The 18,155-nt window shown below is 44.4% G+C and overlaps 1 protein-coding gene across 2 annotated transcripts in view; it reads left to right on the forward strand.

The window, feature by feature from the left end:
• The window catches only part of ETV6 (ETS variant transcription factor 6), a 275,166-nt gene that overhangs the window by 110,513 nt on the left and 146,498 nt on the right, over positions 1-18,155 (forward strand). Inside the window, exon 2 of one of the 2 annotated variants that reach the window (XM_020888633.2) lies at positions 6,861-6,990. In XM_020888633.2, coding sequence (XP_020744292.1) covers positions 6,861-6,990 — 130 coding nt within the window. The remainder of the gene's footprint in view (positions 1-6,860; positions 6,991-18,155) is intronic. The other variant, XM_020888634.2, reaches the window with a different exon arrangement.

Here is an 18,155-nt window from a genome sequence, read left to right on the forward strand (position 1 = left end):
GTCTTGTTCAGTTTTTTTGGTGATGTGTTGCTTTTGCTTATTAATGAAAGCTTATTTAATGAAAACCCAAACCACCACTTTGAATTATTTTGCAGCCAGAAGAGTGTAGTTAAATAATTGCGTATTCAGACTTCAGTTTAGTGATGGTTGTTTAGTCACTCAGTCGTGTCGGACTCTTCGGGGCCACATGGACTTTAGCCAGCCAGGCTTCTCTGTCCATGGGAATTCCTAAGCAAGGATACTGGAGTGGGTTGCCATAGTAAATCTCACCACATAGTTTTTCATAGGAGAGATTTCTTCTTTTAGTCTATAGAAGATGGCTGTAGTACAAGCCTCAGCTTTCCCAGGCAACTTTCCTCAAAGCCTGCAGGGTGGAAAGGAGATCCTTCCCTGGAAATATTGAATATTACCAGCATGACCACTGTGTCTTTGGTGCCTGTTGCTTCCTCTCTTGTCTGGGTTGCCAGTTTTCAGCACAGTAAAGGGACACCAGAAGTGTAACAGGACAAAAAGCGCACCTGTAGCATTTTTACCGTATTTCCTTGGGAAATGGTCCACAGATAGCACTGTTTCCATGACAGTCTTTGTCCTCGAGGCTTTACCTGGGCTTCAGAAACCTCTGCTGGAGTAGTTCTGGCACTCAGTATGGAGGCTGTTTTTGGAAAAAGTTCCTAAATCATGGGCATCTCAGCTCTATGGTCAAGGAATCTTTGAAATTGCCTCTAAAACATCTTTTTACAGGCACGGTTGTCCCTTGATATCTGTGGGAGTCTGGTTCCATGGCCCCTGAGGATACCAGAATCCATGGATGCTTAAGGCCCTTACAAAAAAAGGCCGTAGTATATGCATATAATTGATACACATCATCCTGTATACTTTAAACCATCTCTTGATTGCTTATAACAGCAATACCTATACAATGTAAATTGTATGTAAATAGTTGCCAGCACATGGCAAATTCAAGTTTTGCATTTTGGAACTTCCCAAAATTTCTTTTTCCCCCCAAATGTTTTCAATCTGTGGTTGGTTGAATCCCCAGATGGGGAGAGTGGACTGTATAAGCAAACTTTGTTTCTGTTTTTCTTGATTCCAGAAATGCTTTATCTTTATTTCCAGAAGGTTCTTATTTAATGAGAAATAGGCTTTAAGCTCCTCAGGCCTGCAGCTTTTTCAAAGAGCTCATGGTATAAAACCAAATGCATGGATCCCCGTGATTAAAGCTCTATATTAAATCACTTTGAAAAGGAAAATGGTTTTTTGGTTTTTTTTTGGTGATGATAATAATATTAAATTTTTAACTCTTGTAGTCTGTAAAATTCAGCCATAGACAGGACATGGGAGCAGGAGAAACACCATTCTCCTAACTGAACCCAGAACAAATAAGGTTGGTTTACACTATTGTAAACCAATACAATACAATACAAACCAAACAAACCAATACAATACAATTTGTAAACCAACAAATAAGGTTGGTTTACACTATTGTAAACCAATACAATACAATACAAACCAAACAAACCAATACAATCTGGTATTGTAAGCAGATTCTAAGCAGTCAGCTTTAAAATCAGCAGAATTATTACTTATTAGATGCATATCCAAACTACAGTGAGGTACTACCAAACCCTGGTCAGAATGGACATCATTTAAAAAAAATCTACAAATAAAAAATGCCAGAAGGGATGTGGAGAAAAAGGAGCCCTCCTCCATTGTTGATGGGAATGTAAATTGGTACAGCCACTGTGGAAAATGGTATGGAGATTCCTTAAAAAGATAAAAAAGTTGCCATATAATCCAGCAGTACCACTCTTGGGTACATATCTGGACAGAACTATAATTCGAAAAGATACATGCACCCCCTATGTTCACAGCAGCACTCTTCACTATAGCCAAGACACAGGAACAACCTAAATGTCCATTGACACATGAATGGATAAAGAAGATGTGGTGAGTATGTAAAGTGGAATACCACTCAGCCGTAAAAAGAAAGAGACAATGCCATTTGCAACTACATGGAGGGATCTAGAGATTAACAAACTAAGTAAGTCAGACAAAGACAAGTACCGTATGTATCACTTATCTGTGGTATTCAAAATAACTGAATTTATCTGCAGTATAGAAACAGACTCACAGTCATGGCAAACAGACTCATGCTTGCCAAGGGGAAGTGAGGATGGGAAGGATGGATTGGGAGTTTGGGATTAGCAGATGCAAACTAGTGTATACACAATGGATAAACAACAGAGTCCTACTGTATAGCACAGGGAACTATATTCAGTATCCTATGATAAACTATAATGGAAAAGAATATGAAAAGTAATGTGTGTGGGTATATATATATATATATATATATATATATTTAATATATATATATAATATATATATATAATATATATATATATATTTAGCTGCTAAGTCATGACAGACATTTTTTGTGACCCCATGGTTGGTAGCCCACCAGGCTCCTCTGTCCATGGGATTTCCCAGGCAGGATTTTCAACCCAGGGATTGAACTTGTGTCTCCTAAGTTGGCAGGCGGATTCTTAGCGCTGAGCCACCAGTGAAGCCCCGTGTGTGTGTGTGTGTGTGTGTGTGTGTGTGTGTAACTTTGCTTTACAGCAGGAATTAATACAGCATTATAAACCAACTACTCTTTAATAAAATAAAGTCTTAAAGCAATGAGCAGAACTAGATGGGCGCCATGTGGCCCTTTGCAGTCGGGGAGGAGTCACACGAGATGGATGGAGCTCACTTTGGTTTCTGTAGCATGCCTGCCGCAACCCTAACTCCACATTCCATTTAAACAAATTTTTAAGCTTTCTATAATGGTGAGTAACATTTACATTTCATCCTTTGCCTAGAACTATTTCTAGCTTTATTTTCTCTTTCCAGAGCTTGGCACCGCTCTTCCAACCACCCCCCCACCCCCCGAGGTATTACCGTCGGCCTTAGAAATGGCATTGCTCCCTTTTGTTCTTCCCGCCGGTTTGATAGGTTGTGTCTGCACATTTGAGAGCAGCATGTTTTCCTTTTTCAGCATCTAAACAATCCTGTAACCACATCACAGCATTTTTAGTCACGTCATTGACCTCCGCTGGCGGTGAACCCCCCTCCAACACTTGAATGCATTAATATCACCGTCTGCAGCATTTTAATTTAATTAGAGCAGTGCTTATAATCCTCCTGAGGAAATGGTTATTCCCCTCTGTAATGTTAAAATAAAACACCTCTGCTTTTCATCCAACTGACAATTTGCTCTCGAGGTGAATGTACCGTAAACGGGTACTTGCCGTCCCTTCCTTGGGGTTGGGCCAGAGAAGCAGTTCTGAAAATGAAGAGGTTTCCTTTATTTGGAGAATTGGATGTTAGTCTCTTTACGTCTCTCTGCTTGGATGTCTCCATCAGAGATAGCGGCATTTGTTTTGTATTTCTAACTTTTTGACAGTCTGCTGATTGTGCCATGGTAGATGATAAGTGCACTGCTAGAGTAAGAGATTTAAAAATGAGGACCACGTGAATCATCCTAGAGATGAACAGAAAGAGAGACAAAGGAGATAAATGTGTGGTGTGGGATGCCCAAGTGTGTGTTTTGTCCTCCTTGGAAAGGAACCCACAGGCTGGACAGCATCCTTTCTGTGGTCCGATGAGTGTTGTCCTGGCCGCCGAACAGGGCACAGTGTAACTGCCACTAATTGCTTGAGGCCCTAGAAGCACATTTTGCTTATCCCCCTCAGGGTCAAGGGTACCCATCCTTTCCTTTGTGACTGACAAACCTCTTCATTAAGTCTTTTAAAAAGAACTTCCCAACCCAGACTTACTGTGTTGCCACACTGCTGAGTGGAAACCTGTATCAGAAGTGAGAGGCATTCAAGGTCCATGATCACTCAGTCTCTGGCCACCTTTTTCTTTTTTAATAATTTTATTTATTTATTGACTGTGCTGGGTCTTCATTGCAGCATGGACATTTCTCTCGTTGCAGCGAGCAGGGGCTACTCTCTAGTTTCAGTACGCAGGCTTCTCATTGCAGTGGCTTCTCTTATTGTGGAGCACAGGCTCTAGGGCGTGAGGGCTTCAGTAGTTGTGGCTCGAGAGCTCTGTAGTTCTGGTTCCTGGACTTTGGAGCACAGGTTCAAGAGTTGTGGTGCACTGGCTTAGTTGCTTCTCTGTATGTGGGATCTTCCCAGACCAGGGATCATATTTGTGTCTCCTGCATTGGCAAGTGGATTCTTTACTGCTGAACCACGAGGGAAGACCTAGCCTTCTTTTCATGAAACAGCAAGGGAGTCTTCTTCTGGAATTGTTTGGATGTGGAGGTGAGGGCATGAAATCCCAGGGCAAGCCCTGAAGTGTGACATTCAGTGTCTCAGTAAAGACAGGGAACCACACACATGTAAACACACATGGGGCTGCCTCCGAAAATTATAGTAAAAAGCATCTTGTTGTCATTGAGTCACCAAGTCGTGTCTGACTCTTGCAACCCTATGGACTGTAGCCTGCGAGGCTCCTCTGTCCATGGGATTCTCCAGGCAAGAATATTGGAGTGGGTTGCCATTCCCTTCTCCAGGGGATCTTCCCAACCCAGAGATCGAACTCAGGTCTCCTGCACTGCAGGTGAATTCTTTACCACTGAACCATCAGGGAAGCCCCAAAGAAGGTACAACATGATAATTTACCACGTCAGAATATGTACATTTTAAAGGTGACACCTGGCTTGACTCTTTTTATCAGCAGGCTGGTGATATATTTTCCCAAGAAATTAAGTAGAATCTGCTTGGAGAGCTGGGTTTCTCCCTCCTCATCATCCTAGATGGAGATGGTAAGGGGATTGAGGTGGCCTCTCACTTACGGAGACTAGTTATAGAATCTTGTCTTCCAGAGAAAGTCACCGTCTTACGAAATGCCATCTTTTTTTTTTTTTTCTCGTACTCATGCCTTGCCATTTGAAAGGTTTCTGGTTGCACAGGGTTTTCTTCATCAACAGTTTCACTTCTGCAAAAACCCTAACAAAACAGAAAGCTATTTCTGGGAATAAAGTAACGGTAGATAAGATATTGAGGCGTATGTTGGGACTGGGGTGGGGTGAGGGGTTATTGAAAGGTTGAAGTGTATGAAGAATTTAAACTAGAAAAAACAGACCCCATTTAAAATATTTTAAAAACCTATCTCACCTTGAAAAACCCCTCAACAGATTTCGTATGTTTCCCATATGTGTGTTTTATGTCTTTGCCTTTTTCACCTCCAAAACCCCAAACCAAGCCCCGAAAATACAACTCATCCCTAAGTTAGAATTGCTCAGAATATGTGTGATGTTTGGTAAAGTTCAAGAAAAGTGAAGTTGAAGGTTTTGCCTCTGGGTGACCTTTCACAGGACACCTCGATCAATCCAGAAATGAAATCTAAGGTGTATGTGTCTTCCCTGAATTAAGAAATTCACCAAGAAACTTTAGGATGTGTGTTTAAGCAGAAATATTCCAAAGGCCCTCGTTGCCAGTTGAGGATGCCTCGGGGAAGGTATAGTGATTCCATTCGGAAATTACAAAAATATGTATATATTCATTTAAAATCAAAACTTCCTACCACAACCACCTAACTTTCCAGGTTATAAGAAGTTTTAATTTGGTTACAGGGCTGGGGGACGCCCCTGCTTCCCTTTGCATATTTGATGGAGTATAAGATGTTAGAGAATGCTTTGTAAAACCTAAACACCCCCCTTGGCTTTATTTTAATCCATAATTTTTCTTTTGCTCTTGATTTTTGTTTTCACAATGGCATCTTACCGATCTCCCCTATCCCCACCCCCAACCTATTTTTGGACTGTGTGTGTCCCACTTTACTTTGCCCAGTTAAACCACAGAAACTAACGGAAGTTGTGTTTATGTATGGACTGCAAGTCAAACCAGTTGGTACAGATCTGAGATGCAAATTGCACTACTCTCCCGATGAACAGCATAGTCAGTTTCTTGCCATTATTTGCCACATTTTAACTTAAAACTAATACTTCCCATCCCATCACATTGTTTTAATCAGTCTAACAAACACTGCCCTTTTGAATTTAAACAGTGGAGGTGCTGACTTTCCCCTCCCCCTTTCCTTGTCTGTTGAGTAAGTACCGTCAATTAAACCGTACTTCCTTAAATGCAGAGGATTCTTTGAATGAGCTCTTGAAATGCTTCAGAAGGAAAGGAAATATTGATTCTAAGATGGAGCACGAGGGGAGCACGGAGATAACTGGTTGATGTGGCAGATAATTCGCAGCTATGAAGGGAAAAATGAAACCCTGGAAATTTTTGGTGGTGATGGTTGTATAAAGGGATAGGTAGGTGATAGACAAATACTGCTTATAGATTTATTAACTGAAACCTCAAACTTATAAGCTCTCACTTTGGGCTCACCTCTCATTGGGTCTAAGTATGGAATCTTACTTTGATCAGAAGCTGGAGATATTGCCAGAGAAGAGAAAAATGGTTTTTAATGTATTGGTGACATAAATTATGTGACCGGGAAGAGTAATTTTTGAGAGAGGAGTCTTTAATGACATTCTCTTGGGATATATTGTTTCATCCCCTTCATCTTTCCTCCCCTCTTTACTGGAACAAACCACTAATACAAAGAGGAAAAAAAAAAAGAATACGTATTGACCCCAGCACGCAGGAAAAGCCCTATCTTAAAGCTTTTCAGCATTTTGTTATAAATCCCGAGTGCTGGCGATCTGAAAGACAACTGCACAGAGAGAGGTATCTTCTGGAGAGGTGACCCACACCCAGACTCCCCCACCCACCCCCTCGCGGCTGTCGCCCCTCAGTTCCAGGCTTTCATTGTCTTTTTTCCCCTTCCCCTCTCTCTGCCCTTCTTTTTAACAGCAGGAACGAATTTCATACACACCCCCCGAGAGCCCGGTGCCCAGTTACGCTTCCTCGACGCCGCTTCATGTGCCAGTGCCCAGAGCGCTCAGGATGGAGGAAGACTCGATCCGCCTGCCCGCGCACCTGCGTGAGTGTTCGTGCGTCCTGGATGGATGGGGGATGGATGGAATGGGTGGACGGACAGACTGTCAATCAGAAGGGTCAACCGCATGGGCTGAGGGAGCTAGGGCTGCAAGCCCGGGCAGGGGGCACGCTCTGAGATGGTTTTCCTACAGTTTCCAGAAACTCTTGGCATCCTTGGCCTCCCGCCGCCCCATCCCCCAAAATGGCTTTGAAAACCGTGAGATTCCGAGATTCCTGGGTGTTCCGTTGTTTCTCTGTGCGTTGATCTCAACTCTGACTATGACAGGGGTACTACAGGTTCCACTGAATCTCCCAAGAAGCAAGGTGAACTCTTAGGGGAGAGTCTGTCTTCCTAAAGTTCACACTTCTTCCCCTTCCGTGTCTTCACTGCCCCTAAATTTTGCACAGCTTCTGGCCAGACTCCCTCCTCTTTGGCTTTTTGCTGTGTACTTGAGCTTTATTTGCAGGGCTGTCCCCTCCTCTTCCATGATTGTCGCTCTGTTCCTTCCTCTTATGCCAACACAGGGCCTTTCTCCCTCCCCTCCTGTCTTCTCTACCTCTCTTTTGTACCTTCATTGCCTCCACGGCTCCCATTGTGGGTACTCAGTCGCTCAGACGTGTCCCACTCATTGTGACCCCATGGACTGTAGCTCTCCAGGCTCCTCTGTCCATGGGATTCTCTAGGCAAGAGTACTGGAGTGGGCTGCCATTTCCTTCTCCCAGGGATCTTCCGGACCCAGGGATGGAACCCGCATCTCTTGCATTGGCAGGCAGATTCTTTACCGCTGAGCCACCTGACAACTCCCATTATTTTGTAATAGTTCTACCTTTCTCTTCTGAGTTTCCTCTGCCCCTTCCTCTTCCACTTCCCCTGCCTGAATCCTCAGCTGCAGCTGGGCAGAGCATCAGGGACCCCACACTTGGGCTGCTGGGGCCAGGCTCCGAAGCACCTGACACCTGTCCCTTCCCTTTTTGTCTCTCTTCTGAGCTGCCACTCAGCCGCGATGATCCAGGGTGCTGGGTGTAGCAGGGGAGAATGGATCAACTGATTTCCAACCTGGCTGCGATGTCCAAGAAAATGCCAGATTCTCTGGCTTGACTATTACCCTTGGGACGCAGGTTCAGGTTATGGAGGACACGGCAGGCGGGGGGAGTCACCTTGGCCCTTCCCTAGTTGATTTCTCATGACTTGAATGGTGGTCTGGTTGTACCTGCCATGTCTTTCTGCCACAATCGTGCTCCCTGGGTTATTCTGCTCTTTGTGGTTTATCCCTCCTGAGAAAGCCCAAGGCTGCCTGCTAAGAGTGGGGAGCGAGAGGAGAAGATGCAGGCGTCTGTTTCCTCTGTCTGTGCCTATTCAGCAGATCAGATGACTATGATGCTGGGAGTACTGGGGGGTGTTACTGGCATATTCCTTCTCTTTCACAGTGAGTATGGTAGCTGTAAAACTTCAAGGGGTGTTGGGGGCTGAAGGCATCCTTCACCTCCTTCAGTCAGCCTGCCACATCTATCAGTGTTTACAAAGCTGGTATACTGTGGTCAGCACCTTCCAGCCTCAGTCTACCATCTTCTCCACAATGAACTTTAAAGAGATTAGGACTGTGAGGGTGTCAGGGTCATGACTGTGGGCATGGTCATCTGCAGTAAACTGGAGCATTGTGGTACCAGCGAGTGTTGTGAGCAGACAGACTAGGAAAGAGACCACAGCCAGGTGTGAGCCTTTTTTTCTCCAGAAGCTGTTCTATGACTAGGACATTCACTTCAGGATGGAACAGACTCAGGCCATGCAGACAAAGCATGCCTGCTACTAATCTCATTCATTTATTCATTCCACAAGCAGTTACTGATTACCTGCACTATGCCAGACACTTTGAAATGAATAGAGTAGACCCAACTCCTTGCCCCTGTGGAGCTTGGAGTCTCCATAAAGAGAGAAAAGGAAACGATGAACTCCTGTTCCAAATAGGCTGAGGTTTCTTTCACGGCTTTTGAATTCTGTACGATGACACATTCACTCCCCCGACCTCCCCCCATCCCAAGAAAGCCCTAACTCTTGGTTTGCTGCTGGATGACTTTCACATATGGAGGCTCTTTTACCCTAACGCTGCCTCTCCATAAAAAGTTATCATGATAAAATGCACTAACAAACACAATGAACTGACGCTCAGGAGATCTTAATCCCTTAACTAGTTCTACTGTTAGATGAGCTGTTTGACTGTGAGGCAGTCATCATAACACTCAGTTTTCCTACTGTGCAAGGTGGTGTTTGGACAGGAGAATATTTAACAGCCCTACCTTGAAAATATTATGACCTCACCTAAGACATCATTTTCCCTACTTGGAACTGTTTCTTCCATACAGACATTGTAACGTTTTTTCTTGAGTAGACAGTTTCCTCATTGAGTCACAGCTGTGCTGGTCACTGCTGGCCAGGCCCTGCCAAGTGCCTAGCACATAAGCATCATAGCTAGTATTTATTTATTGGGATGACTTTGTAGCAGGCACTGTGTGAAGTCCTTGATGGAAATTATTTTATTTATTCTCACAGCAGTACTTGTAGATATTCTTTCAATATCCATGTCACACATCAGGAATTTAGCATTTAAGAGAATGTAAGTAAACTGCCAAGGTCACCCAGTCAGTGGGAGATAGAGTCAGGGTTCAGACTCAGTTCTGTCTGACTCCAGAGCCTGTGTGTCTGTGTGTGTGCTCAGGCATGTCCAGAAACCATGGGCCATAGCTGGCCAGACTCCTCTGTTCATGGGATTCTGTCCATGGGGCTCTCCAGGCAAGAATCCTGGAGTGGGTTGCCATTTCCTTCTCCAGGGGATTCTCCTGACCCAGGAATTGAACCCACGTTTCCTGAGTCTGTCGCATCAGCAGGCAGATTCTTTACCATTGTGCCACCTGGGCTCTTATCTATCCTGCCACGATGTAAGTATATTTAATATGTATGTTTTGGATGGATGGATGAATTCAGGGTTGACACTTAGCCAGTATTCACTGATGTGGCCAGAAGGCTGGTTTCTGGCTAGAATCTGTTCTAACTGGTGGATCAGTTGTTGAATAGTTTGCATTTCTCCCTTAGGTAATGGATGGATGAGCAGATGGATGGTTGGATGGATACCCACGTAGAGAATTATCCGATATAGAACTGTAGCAGGGCACTGGTGGCCTTAAAACATGGTCAGTTGTTAGGTGATGGACTTAGGTTTCATGGTGATAGTTTTGCCTGAGTGCTGCTCTCTGGGCAGCCTGACGTCGGGGCCCTCCTTGGCATCTGCACTGGTCCTCTCCTAACACCACCGGTTCCCACATCTGGAACGAACCCTCCGGTTCCCAGGCTCTTGCCATCTGTCCTCAGCTGGGACTTTCCACGGGAGGCTGAGCTGCCCGCCTCTCTCTCGGGTTCCAAAACTCAGCTGCCCGTTGTGCTGTTTGAGAAACGTCTCCTGGAGCCTCTAGGTTGGTTGCGGCTGAGCTGTACACTTGAAGATGCCTCCCAGCTGGGTTTCCAAGCCGAAAAGAAAATAAATCTTCTGACAAGGGAATTTGGTTATTGCTGTTCGAATCTGGGATTCCAGACAATTCCCAGTGGAATGCTCATGGAAAGTACGGGGAAGAATCCGAGAGCCAAGACAGCAGCAGGACATTTATGGTATTGCTAGTTCGAAAGCGTTTTTAGCTGCTTGTTTTAAAGAGACACTCACCAGCCTGGTATGCCTCCAGTGGCTTCCTTTCTCCCGTTATCCTCATTGATCTCCAGATAAACCCTCTCTCTCTTAACCCTTCCTTTTCTTCCTTTCTGAAATCAATATCTAGCCTTTCCTGGTTAAAGGGGAAGGCAAGGATCGTAATATTTAAGGTTCTTGTATGATGGGTTTCTCACCATTTTGTTCTCCAAACACAGGGCCAAATGGAAGACACAGTGTGACAAATTAGGAAGCTGTTAAGAAGTAGAAAGTAATGCCTTTTCCTCTTACTTGCCTGTGATTAAAAAAGAAAACAAAAAAACACAGACAGTGATAAATAGGGCAACCTGTTAAATGGTGATTCTAGAGAACTTGATAGGGGCAGGCAGGGCAGTCTGGTCCCAGGAGAGGAGAGGAGCCCAGAGAAGGGCTTGCCTGCCATCCTGGTCTGGCCTCCTGACCCCCACCCCCCACTCCCTTGCAGGAGTCCTCCAGCAGCTTCTTGGAACTTCCCTGCTGCACCAGGAAGCAAACACAAGTATGTTTATTGAAAAGACAGAAAGGTATTTTTTTCCCCTTCCTTCCGTCTAGGGTATTAAAAAAAAAAAAACTTTTTTTTAACCTTGAGGCTAGAGGATCTGAAGTGTGACAATTACATCAGGTAGGTGAAAATGAAAAGTTCTGTTCTTTAAAGGGGACGTAATCCTTTCATGCATGTGTGCTAAGTCCCTTCAGTCATGTCCAACTCTTTGCAGTCCCATGGACTGTAACCTGCCAGGCTCCTCTGTCCATGGAATTCTCCAGGCAAGAATACTGGAATGGGTTGCCATTTCCTTCTCCAGGGGATCTTTCCAACCCAGGGATTGAACCCGAGTCTCTAACATCTCCTGCACTGCAGGTGGATTCTTTACCATTAGCACCACCTGGGAAGTCCCCAAACCTTTCATGATACCTTGAAAAAAACTCATAGGACTGTGGTGCCCCTGAGAGTGGCTGGATAAGGCCAGTTTTGATTCTCTGAGCAGTGAAGGGCCTCATTGGACCTTCACGGTATGAAGATTCTTTCTAGTTTGTCTGCCCAGGGGTCACTTTTTTTTCTAAATTCATGGGTGTTGGGTGGCGAGGAGGACAGCAGAGATACCTTATGGGCTGATGCCAGCCCTGTGACATACTCAGCCTCAAATCACGATGTCCAGGGCCACCCAAGTGGTCACAAAGCATATATTTCAGATCTACGGGGCAGAATTGAAATCACTAAATGCCTTTTCTTTATTAAATTCCTTTTCACATAATCATCTTGCATTTAGTCGACATGATCACCTCTAATCACAGGCTGAGGTGATGCCATCTGCCTGGAGTCTCTGCCTTCCGTGGTGCCAATTTGCTCTTGTAAAATTCCTGTGGTTGATACTTAAAAATCAGAACCCAGGGCTCATTCATCACATTGAATCGGGTTACGGTGTATGATGTTTCAGGTTAATAAATAGCCGTAATAGCTGCTCAGAGTTTTCTAGCATCAGAACACCAGAAATAGACCCTTTGCTCTCTCCTCCCTTTGCTTGTGAATCTTTCAGAAATCTTACATTACAGCTCCTACTTGCGTGTGTTTAATAATTTAATTTAATGCCTTCCTATGGAAATGTTCCCTGGTTGCTCACCCTCTTTGGCGATTTTGCACTCTCAGCAGAGTGTTGGAGTGTAAGAGAGTCACGTGACATGCAGTGCCCGGTTAGAGCCAGGCAGTGAAAGGAGACGCTGTGTCTTTCGGCTCCTGAGCGGAGCAGCCAACAATTTTATATACTTTCAAGCTCTTCCCTGTCCCAAAGAAGGGGCAAAAAATGGGAATTACGTATAATCATAGTTAGCATTTTACATTATTGTAAGTAACAAAACGTGTTTGTATATATGGTCTCATTCAATCATGCAGCCATCCTAGGTGTTACTAACCCTATTTTATTGATGAGATTACCGGGGCTCCGATAGTTTCACTGAATACGGCAGGTGAAGAATCTGATGTGATTTCTGTGTTCCCAAAGTCACCACTTAGCCTTTTTGGGAGAAAACATGATGGCAGAGTGTCACAGACTGGGAAGCAGAGGCAATGCTGGCTGTTGGTGTCTGGGCGGCTGTGGGTGCGGGGACTTGGGGCAGCGAGGGCTCTAGGAATGCACTCGCCCCTTCATTTGTGCTGACCCTCCAGCAGGCTGGCTTCTGGCAGGAACAAGCGCCTGTCTTGATGGATAATCATTTTGGTTTTGCTCACCCGTTTCTCCTACTCCTCCCTCTTTACTGTCCTGTGAGCTGAGGTTAAAGACCAGTATCTCTCTTGCCACTAGAAGAACAGCGCTGGCCACAGAGGACTCACCCAAGTCCACAACTCCCTTGGCATTTCATCAGGAGTTACCTCCTGGGATCGGGGCTCACTGCTCTTTCTGAGTTTCCGAGTGAAAAAGCACAGTAATAGAAAAGACTTGGGTTGGGACAGACGTAAGAGACTGGCCTCCCAGGGCTGCCTCTGTTAGATGAGTTCCCCTCTCCAAGACTCAAATTGCATAACACACCTACTGATGAGGGTTTCTTTTTAAGTCTTTATCCCTAAATACTTCTGTGTATTTTTCTAAGAACAAGGGTATTCTCTTACATAATCACAGTATGATTATCAAAATCCAGAAAAATTTTTGAAATATATTAATTTCAGATGTACAGTAATTCCATATATGTAGATATTGTGAAATGATCATAATAATCTGAAAAGGGAAAGTGCTAATTGCTCAGTCATGTCCGACTCTTTGTGACCCCATGGACTGTAAGCCATCAGGCTCCTCTGTCCATGGGATTCTCCAGGCAAGAATACTGGAGTGGGTTGCCATGCCCTCCTCCAGGGGATCTTCCTGACCCAGGGATCGAATCTAGGGCTCCTGCATTGCAGACACTCTTTACCACTGAGCCACCAGCGAAGCCTATAATAAATCTAGTTAAGATCTGTTACCACATGTAGTTTCTCTTGTGATGAGAACTTTTAAGATCTGCTCTCTTAGCAACTTTTGTTTTTCAAGGGTTAAAAATTTTTTTTTAAATTGAAATAGAGTTGATGAGTGTTTCCTATACGTTTCGGAGGTAGTCTGTGTATAGCACCTAGCACGGTGCCTGGCCAACAGTGACCACAAACTCACTGAGAGCTCTGTTTCAGTTTTCACGGCTAGTGAATCGTCTAGGAGGGGTGTCCTCACTTTCAAGGGCGGAGAGGAACATGGATGTGTTTACTTGTTTCATTAAAGAAAGGGCCTGGAGTTCTGCCTGCATGTTCTGAGGCTATTTCCCAAAGTCACAAATGGAAATGAATTCGATTTTCTAACTCAGTGATTCCTGGGAGCTTGATCCTGCTCTGGGCCCTCCACCCCAGGGCCTTGACCATTCCCACACCGCAACTGTACTTCTGTCTGAAACTGCTTTCTTTCCTTGCCTGGATCTGTCATCTTTTTCTTCAACCTTCTCTCCCCTCCTCCCCCGACCCAGCAGATCCTCCCTGTCCTCAGCCAAATGTCAGGGCTCCCCAGATGCCTGTGGTGTGCTGTGACGTCACTGGCAGAGTTGAGGCAAGGACACGGAGAAGGATTTCCTTCTCAGTATCTCGACAAAGCAGTCGTGACTTCTAACAATGATGACCAGCCACCAGCATTTTCTGTTGTGTTTCCCGCAAGCCTTCTTTGGGGGCCTTCACTTTCTAGTTTCAGATACTTGAAGGCTTTCTGCTTTTCCAGCCTCATGGGGTCCTGGGTAGCTACTTCAAAGAGCTCGAAGAGAAAAAACAGGCCGCAACAGAACAGCCAGGATGCTTTTGGAAGGGAAATTTCCTTTTTGGGTTTGCTGTCTGCAAGAATTTCCGATGCAGGCAGACATTAATTCCTAGCTCCATGCTTCCTGATAAGGAAGCAACTTCAATAAATGCAGCTATTTATAGATGTCTTTTTTTAAAAAAAAGAAAAAAAATATATAACCAGAGGTCTATTGACCTTTTCTTTCGCTTCACATTTCATGCCGTGTGCTTCGTGTACATTTAAGGCAGTTCCTCTGGCAAACACTCTAACACAGTGACTCTGGTCCTGCAAGGAATGGGGGAAAGGCTCTCACTTTCCTTGAAATTTTGAAGTAGACATCAGAAGGCTCTGACTGTGGGTTGTCCTTACCTGGTGCTGTGGATTATTTACCATGAGAGAGATACAGAGATACCTGGCTCCATTCTACACCCAGTGTTGAACGCTTATGACAGATTAAGTGAGCGAGCCGTCTAAAAAGCAAAGCCAATGGGAACCAGTCTGTTCTATGAATAGACTTGAACAACAGGAAATAAGAAATGTTATTTCCATTTCTTCTGTGTCCCTTCTCCTATCTCCCCTTGGATCTTCCCCACTATCAGTACCACTGTGATCTTTCTCTTGGTGTTTTTTGGGGTTCTGCAGATTGAGGGCTCCCTGTCCATCATCCTCATGTCTGTCTACCTAACACTTGATGGCTAGTCTGATACAGATTCACTGTCCTGTTGGCTCAGATGTGCTCGGTCTAGGTTCCTCCCTACCTCCCCTGTGTTATCACAAAGTGTATTGATTGGGCCAAGTCTGTACAAATGTGAGCAAGTTTCCATCATCAAGTAACAGGTTTCTTTTTTTCCCCATTTGCTTCATGCCTGAGTTCACAGTAGCTCAGACTCTTGGAGTTTCTTTCTTTCTTTGTGTTTGGCTGTGCTGGGTCTTTGTTGTGGTGCACGGGCTTCTCCTGTTGCAGAGCATGGGCTCTAGGGGCACAGCCTTCAGTATCTTCTCGCACCAGGGATCAAATCTGTGTCTCCTGCATTGGCAGGCAGATTCTTTACTACTGAGCCACTAGGTAAGCTCATGCTTGGAGTTTCTGACCTGACTTTGTGTGATTTATCTTTCTGTATTTCCAGAGGTCAGTGTTACCAAGGACCGTTGAGTGTTGCTGATTTCACTCGTTACCATCAGAAGATTCTGGTTTGGTAGCCTGAAGCATCCATATGTGTTTTTTGGGGGGCAGGGGGCTGATTTTTCTGGTCTCTTCTGAAGGAAGGTAGGGTAAGATTTGAGAGATTTAAGCAATCCCTGTTTCTGACCACATGCTGACTGTAAATTCCCAAGAATAATTAGTCACCCCACCCCAATATTTACTGCTCCCGTCTTGGGTAACTGGACTAAACCCCATTCTTCTGAAATTAGTCTTTGTTTCCTCTAGATCATGAATAGTTGTTGTTCAGTCACTAAGTTGTGTCTGACTGTTTGCAACCCTATGGACTGCAGCACATCAGACTTCTCTGTCCTTCACTATATCCTGGCGTTTGCTCAAGTTCATGTTCATTGAATTGGTGATGCCATCCAACCATCTCATCCTCTACCACCCCCTTCTCCTTTTGCCTTCAGTCTTTCCCAGCATCAGAGTCTTTTCCAATGAGTTGGCTCTTTGCATCAGCTGGCCACAGTATTGGAGCCTCAGCTTCAGTCCTTTCAAGATCATGCATAGAAATAGCCTCAAATGGGGCACTAGAAATGCAGACCACATGTGTGGATCCTGGATGAAGAGCTCTGGGTATTTGGTGGGTACAGATAGGATGCCTGCAAGGAAAATCCTCACCCATGCAGGACTGTGCAGAGAACATGTCATTTGATCAGTTTCTGCGGGGGCTAGATTCTCTGAGCTGGGGTGGGAGCTTTCACTAAAGTGGTTCACTTCAAACAAGAAGGGGAATGTTTGCAAGGGGATAGATAACAGTCACTTTTTAAAAAAAAAGATACATAGGTAAGTGTTGGCAAATAGCATGCTCTTAAAAAATATCAGAGGGCTATCAGGTATTTACGTAGCTCTACTTTATTTTATTTCATTTGTTTATTTACTTATTTGGCTGTGTCGGGTCTTGGTTGTGGCACTCAAGATCTTCATCATGTCACGGGGCTTCTCTAGTTGTGTGCTCTCTCTGGAGCACGTGGGCTCAGTAGTTCTGGCATTTGGGCTTTTCAGTGGCCCCTTGGCCTGTGGCATCTTAGTTCCCTGACCAGAGATCAAACCTGCGTCCCCTGCATTGGAAGGTGGATTCTTAACCACTGGACCACCAGGGAAGTCCCTGTAGTTCCACTTTAGAAGTAACAGGGTTAGGGTTTATCCATTCGTTTTCCAGGAGTGGCTTACCTTTGCAAATCAGTTTCTTTTTTTGTTATCACCCCCCACCTTACAGTTTATAGATGCTTTGCTTTTCCTAGGAGCCATTCTGAGGTCGATTGTGTATGAGATAGCACCTTGGGAATCTGTTGCAGTAGAGTGTGGAATAAGAAATGGTTGTCACTACTGCTTACTGAACACTTTCTCAATGCCAGGAACTTCATCTGTATTATTCTGAATAATCACTAGTACTGCATGGTAGATGTTTTGTCTGGTTTGTGTCTGAGTGGTGCAGCACTTGCTAGAGTTCACACAAAGAAAGCAGAGGAGCCACAATTTGAATGCAGATTTAATTCCAAAACCCAGGCTTGTATTCACTTCACCAAGTTGCTTCATAAAAGTACTAGGAACTGTTGAAAATTGTTTCCCTCTAGCTGTTAGTTAGAAAGAGAAAATCCAGACTTATAGGTTAATTTTTTTTCTAATTTAGGCAAAACTTATATAAATTGCCAACAAGAAATGCCAAAGGGATAAAATCAGAGACAGATACTAAATTATCTTTTGAACTTAGAAGAAGATAAACTTTCAAATTCAAGCCTCTTTGTAGACTGGTATCTGTAACTTATTTTCAGGTGTCGATAAAGGCTGGGGTGTTAAAAACAAAATGAAGTGAAAAGAGGTTTCTGTTGTCCACAATTTTCCATCTTTTTAAAAGTGATAATCTGCCTCGCAGATTATTATTCAACAGTAGAAAAGTTGATGGGCTCACGAATGAAAACATTTCACTTCCTAATGCCTTTTGTTAATCTCACATGCTTCTTCAGAGAAGTTGTCTGACCTGTTGATGCCTTGGTTTTTACCCTCATGACCTGCATTCCAGGAAGCTCTATTGTAGAATCACAGAGCAAAGGACGCCCTTGACGGGTCAGCCCTCCCATTGTTGGCCAAGTGTGGTCAGTAGTAGGTGGGGTCATCTCTAACACTTCACTCTTCCTCCCTGGGTCATCATTTCCTCACCCTGAGCATGTAATGTCCGTGGGTTCTTCCCAGCTCAGCCACTTTTTTTGTTGTTGTTCTTTAATTCCAGAAGAGAAATACAAGGCATATCAGCAGTGGAGCATTATCTATAAAATGCTCATGATTATTCACTTGATTTCATGTGCTCAACATCATATTTTAGTGCAGATGGTGGTATTTTAATGACGCAGGAAATTGTCTTCGGCTTTGGCTGTGATGGTTTTGTAAGGATGTTCTCCTGCAAAGAAATTTGGAAATTCAACTCCCCGACGCCGAAGGGTGCTTCCCCACGCTG

The sequence above is a fragment of the Odocoileus virginianus genome, chromosome 23, assembly GCF_023699985.2.
Source record: "Odocoileus virginianus isolate 20LAN1187 ecotype Illinois chromosome 23, Ovbor_1.2, whole genome shotgun sequence".
In the NCBI taxonomy this organism is placed as follows: Eukaryota; Metazoa; Chordata; class Mammalia; order Artiodactyla; family Cervidae; genus Odocoileus; species Odocoileus virginianus.